Genomic DNA, 9,879 nt, shown 5'->3' on the forward strand with positions numbered 1-9,879 from the left:
CGACTATATATAGTAACGCTGCAGGGTTTCCAATATGGCTCACTTGAGGATGGCCAGCCGATACGGCAGCCGTTTCCTTCGTTGTGTAAGAATTGAAGAAAGAACCATTCAGAGAAGGTGAGCGTACAGTACCCTGTGTTAGACATTGCAATGCTCTGCGCCAACAGCAAAATTCTCAAATAACGCTGTGGCACAGAAAGCTGTCATTGACCCATTTCGATCGGAGTTCAGGGTCGAAAACTGAAGTTATCCTTGCGTTCTTTCGTTTCTGTTTGGCAACGGAACATTCTGTACTGAATGAAAGCTTTTTGATACAGCAAACGTAAGTTATAATTGTCATGGAAGTTAGAATTTTCATGTATGGAAAATGAAGAAGTGCAGCCTGAAGGTATGCCACACGATATCATACTTTGTATTTTGACTCGTCGCAAGATAAATCGATTTTCTAGTTCATAGGCTAGATAAGAATTAAGAGAATATGTAAATGATATATATATATATATATATATATATATATATATATATATATGCTTTAGGAAGTAATATAAACAGAATCGTTTTACCCCCACACAGAAGAATTTGTTTAAAAGATATTTGTGTGTGTGTGTAGAAAGAGAGAGAGAGACAAGACAAGACAAGACAAATTCTTTATTTCGAGGATAATAGATAAGCACTGGTGTGCTTTTTTTTTTTTACATCCAGTCCCCGCCCAGAATAGGGTCTACACGACACAATATTTAATAAAATGAAAGCATGGTGTTAGTAGAAATATAACAGAGGAAAAAATATACATAAAACAACAACCACACACACACACACACACACACACACACACACACACACATGGCATACAGGCACTAGCATGGTGTTAGTAAAATGCATAGGGGAAAAAAAATGAACAAAATGAAAGAAACAAACACAGACAACACACACCACACTACACATCAGAATGGGGGATAGAGGGTAGGAAGGTTCTCAGTCAGCCATACACATCTGACAAATAGTATCAATAAAATGAACAATTTACATTACACATTATGGCATAAAGTGGGAAAGGCAATGTTTTTTGAAGGTGGTTGGGCAATGGTGTTGTTTAATTGTTTCTTGGAGTGAGTTCCATAGGGTGGTGCCTTAGTAAACCAGACTGGATTTGAACAAGTCAATTCTTGGAATTGGGATATGGACTTTGGGGGGATTCCTTGATCATTGATGAATTTACAGAAAATTTGCCTATTAATGTTGGTAGTGCATTACCTGTCATAATCTTTTGCATCATGATTCCTTTATTGTACTTTAATCTACGGATTAGTGAAAGAATATTTGTTTGTTTATAGTCTGAGTCTTAAAGGGTAGTCTTTTTAAGGAGTACCAGCTTGAGCCCCCATTTATGAAGAGAGAGAGAGAGAGAGAGAGAGAGATTATGCAGACAATATGTGTATTCATGCATACACATTCTCTGTCTCGCATTCACACACATACAGACACACAAAAGCATGCAAATATATTGTGCAAGTTGAACGAGCTGATCTTTGGATGGAATTGATAGGTGAGATAACCACCTCATTTGCAGAAGGAAGAACAAATTATCCAAATATATAATGTATGACAGGCTAAATTTCTTTCCCATTGTTCTTTTTTTTTTTTTTTTCTTTTACATTTTTAGGTTCAATGGGGCCAATATTTACATTTTTTCAGCCCCCGATATGGCTCTGTGTGAACAGCTGGGCTGAAAGCAACAGCGATGATAATAAAGGTGATTTGATTTTTTACCCAGGTGTGTTTGCCTGTTGAGTGCTGCCAAAGAACCATTGGAAACCCAGCCAGCTAGATCTCCTCAGCAGGTGCAGTGCAAACGACACCTGTTTCACCTGCCCAACCCCTTGAAGCAGAGCAAGCGCAAAGAATACTCTGAACGGCGTATGCTGGGGTACATGTTTTTTTGGTTCATTTTTTGACTCACTTGTGTAAACAAAGTGAGTCTATGTTTTAACTCGGTGTTCGGTTGTCTGTCTGTGTGTGTGTGTGTGTGTGTGTGTGTCCGTGTGTCTGTGTGTCTGTGGTAAACTTTAACATTGACATTTTCTCTGCAAATACTTTGTCAGTTGACACCAAATTTGGCATAAAAATAGGAAAAATTCAGTTCTTTCCAGTCATCTTGTTTAAACCAATATTGCACCTCTGGGATGGGCACAAAAAAATAAAAAAAGAAGCCTAATTATATGCAAATTGCATTTACTGTTATATTTATTTTTTTTTTGTATTCTCTAAACTTGGCACTTTGACCTCTTATTCTGACACAACAACAAGAGGAGTCATTATTATCATTTTTTGTTCAAACAGGAACTTCTTTTGCTAAGCATGGAATTTTTATTTATTTTGTAAACGTTTTGGTGCAGATAGTAAAAAATGGAAATAACTCTGTAATTAATGCTATGGGACTTAATTTATCACAAGTGAGTCTTGAAGGCCTTGCCTCTCTCGTTCTCACTTGTGTCAGGGATTTGTGTGGACAATGCTTGGGTTTTTGTTGAGATGAGCGCTTGCGTTAAGCAAACACTTATGACCTCTCGTGCATCCATTTGGGATCCCTAAGCATAAGTTGCATAGATGCATTGTTTACAAGGTATTCAATCACTAGTGTTAGTTGCCATTCTTTCTTTGTTTCAGAATTTTGTTTCTTGTTTTCATTTTTCCAGTGTTTTACTTCATCATTCACCGGCTACGTTGGGAAAGCAATGAATTATGACTTTCCCAGCCATAATTGGGAACACCACTAACAATTGGTGTCTTTGGATCACTTGCCATAGAGATGTTAGTGCATAAAGACCACAGCCATGAACAACTTGATCTTAAGGGCAGATTGTCAATAGGTTGTTAAACTCACCACTACTTCTAGTGTTTGGATCGCTTGCCATAGAGATGTTAGTGCATAAAGACCACAGCCATGAACAACTTGATCTTAAGGGCAGATTGTCAATAGGTTGTTAAACTCACCACTACTTCTAGTGTATGGATCACTTGCCATAGAGATGTTAGTGCATAAAGACCACAGCCATGAACAACTTGATCTTAAGGTCAGATTGCCAGTGGGTTGTTAAATTCACCAATACTACTAGTATCCTAACAATGTATTTGTATTTGTATTCCTTTTTTATCACAACAGATTTCTCTGTGTGAAATTCGGGCTGCTCTCCCCAGGGAGAGCGCGTCGCTATACTACAGCGCCACCCATTTTTTTTGTATTTTTTCTTGCGTGTAGTTTTATTTGTTTTTCCTATCGAAGTGGATTTTTCGACAGAATTTTGCCAGGAACAACCCTTTTGTTGCCGTGGGTTCTTTTACGTGCTGAGATATCTGAAGAGTGCACAGTGGATGATACTACTGCTGTTATATCAGGCATTCAGTTGTTTCTTTCCCACAGAGAGGATTCAAATTGCCCCTTGTCACAGCCTTTGAAGGGTTTCCCTTTTCTCATTTTTTTTAAAGGTATATCCTTATAAAAGAAGGATTGTTTAGTCATAACCTGCGTTTGCTTTTCCCTACCATCATGATGTTATATGGGGGAAAAAAAAAAAAATTTATATGCTTGTGTTTGTTAACAGCTGAGAAGATTTTTCTAAGGTTTTTAGCATGGGTGTTATTGATATGTGTGTGTGTGCATGCGTGTACACATTTTCTTTTCTTTTTATCATTGATTAAACCTTATTGTACTCTGAACCATTGAAAAATATTGTCACATCATTGTTTGTGTACGCAAGCTTGTAATTTTCTTTTTATTATTGATTAAACTTTGGCATTCTCCACATGAGCACCAAATTATTGTGCCATCATCAAAAACAACAATGTATAATGTTTTCATAGAAGTATAACTTATTCTTTTATTATTAAAATGTGTTTCTTAATATATACATGTTGTTTTATATTCCCGGCATGTGTGTGTGTGTGGATTGGGAAGGGGATTAGGGGTGGAAGTGGAAAAGAATCCGCTGTCATGAATTACTTGCTTGTGTGTATTTAACTTCATATATGTAGTTTTTGATCTTTTGGTCCAACCTATGTCATGGTGTGTGTGTGTGTGTGTGTGTGCGTGCGCGCGGCGTGCGCTAGACTTGGCTATGGGCTGAGATACTGTGTTTGGTGAGTGACGAGCCTATGGATGCAGAATTGATTTCCAAATGGATGAGTAAAGACATGTTGTAAAAACAAAGCCAAAAAAAAAAAACCAAACACAAAAAAACAACAAACAAACAAACAAACTAAACGGTTTTCACCTACAAAATTTTGTTGAAGGTACTCCATGGATCAGATGTACGACATTGTGGCGGCGGTGGACCGCTACAGCGAGTTTGTGCCATGGTGCACCAGCTCCAATGTCTTCGCCGTGCGGCAAGGGATGTGCAAGTCCACCATGGAGATTGGCTTTCCCCCTGTTGTGGAGCGTTACACCTCCACCATCAGGCTTGCCAGGCCTCGCCTAGTTCACGTGAGAAGTCTGCCTGGCTGGATTTAACCCCTTGACATCTAAGCTTCCGTCAAAAGAGATTATTGGTGTAGCATGACTTATAGGGGCAAATACTACCTTTTGTTGTTTTCTTAATTAAAAGTGTGTCATTGGTTTTGCCAAACAAAAATTAGTGTAATCCCCAGAGGAAGGAGCCCATTTACAGGATAGTGACTGTGAGTTTCTGACCTGTAATCTCTTTTCTTGTCTCTGTGAGGTGACGGCGTTTCTTTCAGTGATGAGCATACTTGCCAGCTGCATTCAAGGGGTTAGAAAAAAAGTTTTGTTTTTCTTTATTATTTCATTTCATTTTTATATTAGAAAAAAAAAAAGAACTCTGAAAGCTTCTCTGAAGGCCTTCAGCATCAGCCACGACACATGGGAGCTGAATGCAATGGACAGACCAAAGTGGCGTTCAGCTGTCCACAAAGGCGCCAAATCCTGTGAGGCCATCAGAATCGCTGCAGCAGAGCAGCGCAGACTGGCCAGGAAAAGCAGTGCCAGCAAGTCCCCGACAGCCGCCACCATCCCCTGTCCACACTGTGTCAGAACCTTCCGGGCGCGGATTGGCCTGACCAGTCATCTGCGCACCCACAGAGCCCAACCCACCCACCCCCAGGATGACTAGATGGTCCTCGTCGATCCCGACGGACGAACCACACATATTATTAGAAGTATTTTCCTCTGCCTGAACATTATTTCAGTGACATTACCCCCCAAGCCACTCATCCTGAATGCCTCCAAGCATGGCCAGAGGTCCAGGTTTGTTCTGTTGGACTGTCAGCATTGGAATTCCTCATGCATGGATCTCTACATCTTCTTCTTCTTCTGCGTTCACTCGTATGCACATGAGTGGGCTTTTACGTGTATGACCGTTTTTACCCCGCCATGTAGGCAGCCATACTCCGTTTTCGGGGGTGTGCATGCTGGGTATGTTCTTGTTTCCATAACCAACCGAACGCTGACATGGATTACAGGATCTTTAACGTGTGTATTTGATCTTCTGCTTGCATATACACACGAAGGGGGTTCAGGCACTAGCAAGTCTGCACATATGTTGACCTGGGAGATCGTAAAAATCTCCACCCTTTACCCACCAGGCGCTGTCACCGTGATTTGAACCCGGGACCCTCAGATTGACAGTCCAACGCTTTAACCACTGGGCTATTGTGCCCGTCGATCTCCACATCAAATTGCCATGTGATGCTGCACATTTAGTAGTGCTGGATTCATGGGGATCACTGGGCCCTGAGGTTGTCACTGTGAGCATGGCGGCAGCAAAGAACAGCAAACGACAGTGTGCACACATGCACACACACTTACCCTCATGTATCAACACACACATTACGATGTAATAATTAATTGCAATGTTTTTTTTAAAAGCGAATATGTGAAATGCCTTTATTTGAGAACATATGTTTATTACTCTTGTTTAATCAAGTAATCCGCGTGTGTGGGGTGGGTGGGGGTGGGGGGTGCGGGTGTGTGCTGATTATCTGGTTGCGGTTTTCTGCAATTTATCTTTATTCTTATCTTATCTGTCTATTATAATCAATGTGCAGTATAGTAGGCTATGTTTATAATTATATTCAAATAATGTTTCTTAATTCTTTCTGTTTTTACATTAAGAATACTAGTTATTACCTGCAGTGTGTGGATGTATGTATGAAACGGTGTATGTGATATTTTTTACATTTGTATCTTCGTAATATTCGTAAAAGCTGTTGTTGACTTTTACAGTTATGGTCCCCATGTTGTTTACTTGTCTATGTTGTGATAATGCACCTGACCAAATTTCTCCAGTTGGAGATAATAAAGTTATTCTTATCCTATCTTATTCTCACAGGCACTCATGCTCGCACGCACACACACACACACGCATGCGTGCGCGCGCACACACACACACACACACACACACATAGAAACCTTTTCTTTCCTGTCAACTTTGCAGTCTGAATGCAGAAATATATGGATGTCTTTTCACATAGGTCTGTTTTTTTGGAAGATGATGAATACAGGGCTGTCAATAATCATAAAACATGTTCTAGCCAGGGGGACAAAGGGGAGGTTACCTACTTCCGGGAGGTTATCAGCCGTAGTACTTTCATTTTCTCCGCATAGGCGGATAGTAGTTAGCACAGGACAGGAATGTCAGACCCCTGCCGGAGTCTGCACTAGTTGGGTCACGGTAAGTATGTTATTTAAACGTAATTTTAGATAGAAAATTTCCTTTTTAGGTTTCAGTCTTGTAAAATAACGGCAAATTATGTTGTTTGCAGTCAGAATGCACAGATGGGCGTCTGTTTACCCAGCTGTTGACGATATGGCGATTCAGTCCTGGTCTGCCTGACAACCCTAACACCTGTACGTTGGACTTTTCTGTAAGTCATTCTTTTGTCTCTCTGGAGATTTAAGTATAACTAGACTTATGTGTTTATAGCTGTTCATGCATGCACTTTTATGTATCCTGGATGTATGTACACATAGGTATGTATGTATGTATGCATGTGTGGAATATTGTCAATTTCTGAAAGAGCAATCTGATTTTTGAGTTGTTTTCAATGAAGGTAATTTGTTGTTGTTGTTTACAAATGTTATGGTTATTCTAATTATACACTTGTACACTCAATCATGATTCAGAATTACAAGCCACACAGCTGATAATTTTTGCATAAGTGAATTACAATAACTTAATGGTATCAATATTTTGTGGCAATGTAACATGTTTTGTACAAAAGTGATATTTACGTCATCAGGTGACTTTTGAGTTTCACATTAAATTGATGTTTGAGTTTCATATGAAATTGATGTGTATATGTCATCAGGTGACCTTTGAGTTTGGTATGAAATTGATTTTTATATGTCACCTGGTGACTTTTCAGTTAAGTATAGAATGGATGTTTATGTCATGAGGTTGTGGTTGAGTTTGGAATAAAATTGATATTTATATGTCACCAGGTGGCGTTTGAGTTTGGTATAAAATTGATATTTATATGTCACCAGGTGGTCATTGAGTTTCACGTATAATTGATGTTTATATGTCATCAGGTGACGTTTGAGTTTCGGTCCAGTCTCCATTCCAAGCTGGCCACCGTGTTCTTCGATGAAGTGGTGAAGACCATGGTCAACGCTTTCCTAAAACGTGCTCGCACCATGTACGGCCCGGAATCCATCAAAGCCCAGAAACCCAAAATCATGGGCCACAGCTCTTGATGACTGCACTGCGTAGGAAACAAACAAGAACATGTCCGCGGAGAAAGTGATTCTTCTTGTCATCACGGCTGAATGCTGTCACAGGACTTCACAATCCTTTCAGCCACACGGGAGTCCCAAGGCATCGCCGTGATGACAACATCAGGGATAAGTAAGTGTCAGCGTCAGGTCCAGAGTTTGGGATGGGTGGGGTGCATGGAAGACCAAGAGGCGGGCGGGGATAAACGTTGATAAGCGTGAAGCTTGTGGTCTGTTCTCATGAGGACAGACTGTTGTTGTAGGTCTGTGATCATGTTGATGTCAAAGAGTGGCACAGTGATAATTCAAGCACATGGATCATTGCCCTAAAAAAACTGGAATCATCGTCTGAGAGAATCCATTTTGTAAAAAAACAAAACTAGTCTCAGCTGATTGTGGAATGTTTCATTGATGTATATGATGCTCTTGTCGTTGTCCCGTGTAAACATAAATCTTAAGTGTGTACTCACTGGTTGGCATCTAAAATGACCAGAAACAAGTCTGCCTGAATGAACTCGAATTTTGGGGCAGAAAACGTGTCTGTTCCTATTGATTTTGACTTGATCATTTGAACTATTGCCAGATCAGTGCTCTGTTTCCTTGGGCTGTTGTGATCAAATAGGCAAAATTTTATTGGTAATAATGATTGAGAGATTTTAATCTTAAATTTCAAGAGTGGACTACGTAAGTGTTTGATGAAGTAGCATAATTAAAAACAGCAACATAGCAAAATTGACAAAAAGGTTCAGACAAGCCGCATGCAGCAAAATTAGGCCAAATGAACACGCTTAATAGCCAAAAAAAAAGCGTAAGACGAGACAGAGCAAAAACCTGACAAGATGGCGTGGAGAGCCTTGGCCAAAGGAATGGTTCAGCGCTTATAGCTTTTAGAGGCGTTTGATTGGCTAAGAGCAAGAAGGGGCGTCTTTTCACTGTTAGCCGCGCGAAATTTGGCCAAGCAGAGCAAACCGATAGGCCTAGTTTGCATCAGTTTGACATGGTAAGTATATGTATCACCAAACATGGAGTATAATACAAACTCCTCCTGCTGTGATTAGGGAAAATTTTGACTGGTCTTCCAAACCACAATAGTTGTTGAAAAAAAATCATGAGTGACGCAAAGATATTGTGCCATGACATGAAGAAAGTTGTTCTGACCAAAAGAACATTATATACAAAAAGAAAAACTACTTTTGTAGAAAGAAACTTTGTTGTCATTTTTTATTGTCAGTGTCTGAACATTTTATTTTAGCAGACTTTAAGGTACACCCCCACCAAATTCTGTTGCAATCTTGAAAATAACAAAGAACACCCAAGGCAAAAAAAAAAGGAGTAAAGCTGTAACTAAAGAATACAAGCATAAAAAAACCCCGAAAAACTTGTAAAAAGTCTAATGGAGTTAATGTCAAACATCCAAACATAAAAAAGAAAAAAAAGAGTAAAGCTGTAATTAAAGAATGCAAACAAAAAAAAAAAGAAAGAAAGAAAAGAAAGAAAAACATGTAAACGGTGAAATAGAGTTAATGTCAAACATCCAAACCAACAAAAAAAAAAAAAAAGTAAAGATGTAACTAAAGAATGCAAACATAAAAAACCGAAAAACATGTGAACTGTGTTATTGAGGGAATGTCAGAAACGAATGACAGTAGATGTAAGGTGTTGAGAGAGTTTGATAGTGTTCAGTCTTGCTTTAGGGATTCTCTCCCACTCTCCCTTCTCTCTTGATCTGTTCCACACTCAGTCTTTTTAATGAAAACTGGGGTCATTAGGATGGTGATTTTGTGTTTCACTGTTTGATACATAACATTGAGGAGGAATGTGGCAGAATTGACTTTCATGTGCGACGGGTGCAGTAGCCGAGTGGTTAAAGCGTTGGACTGTCAGTCTGAGGGTCCCGGGTTCGGCGCCTGGTGGGTGAAGGGTGGAGATTTTTACGATCTCCCAGGTCAACATATGTACAGACCTGCTAGTGCCTGAACCCCCTTTGTGTGTGTACGCAAGCAGAAGATCAAATACGCACGTTAAAGATCCTGTAATCCATGTCAGCGTTCGGTGGGTTATGGAAACAAGAACATACCCAGCATGCACACCCCCGAAAATGGAGTATGGCTGCCTACATGGCGGGGTAAAAACGGTCATACACGTAA

The 9,879-nt window shown here is 39.8% G+C and overlaps 1 protein-coding gene across 1 annotated transcript; it reads left to right on the top strand.

The window, feature by feature from the left end:
• LOC143278730 (coenzyme Q-binding protein COQ10 homolog B, mitochondrial-like) lies at positions 1-9,629 on the top strand. The gene is made up of 5 exons (XM_076583298.1): positions 1-117; positions 1,775-1,927; positions 4,291-4,483; positions 6,781-6,882; positions 7,550-9,629. Exons 1-5 carry the CDS (start codon positions 35-37, stop codon positions 7,712-7,714), a joined length of 696 nt encoding a protein of 231 aa, XP_076439413.1. The 5' UTR covers positions 1-34; the 3' UTR covers positions 7,715-9,629.
• The last annotated feature ends 250 nt before the right edge of the window (positions 9,630-9,879 follow it).

Source organism: Babylonia areolata, chromosome 2 (genome assembly GCF_041734735.1).
Source record: "Babylonia areolata isolate BAREFJ2019XMU chromosome 2, ASM4173473v1, whole genome shotgun sequence".
Classification (NCBI taxonomy): domain Eukaryota; kingdom Metazoa; phylum Mollusca; class Gastropoda; order Neogastropoda; family Buccinidae; genus Babylonia; species Babylonia areolata.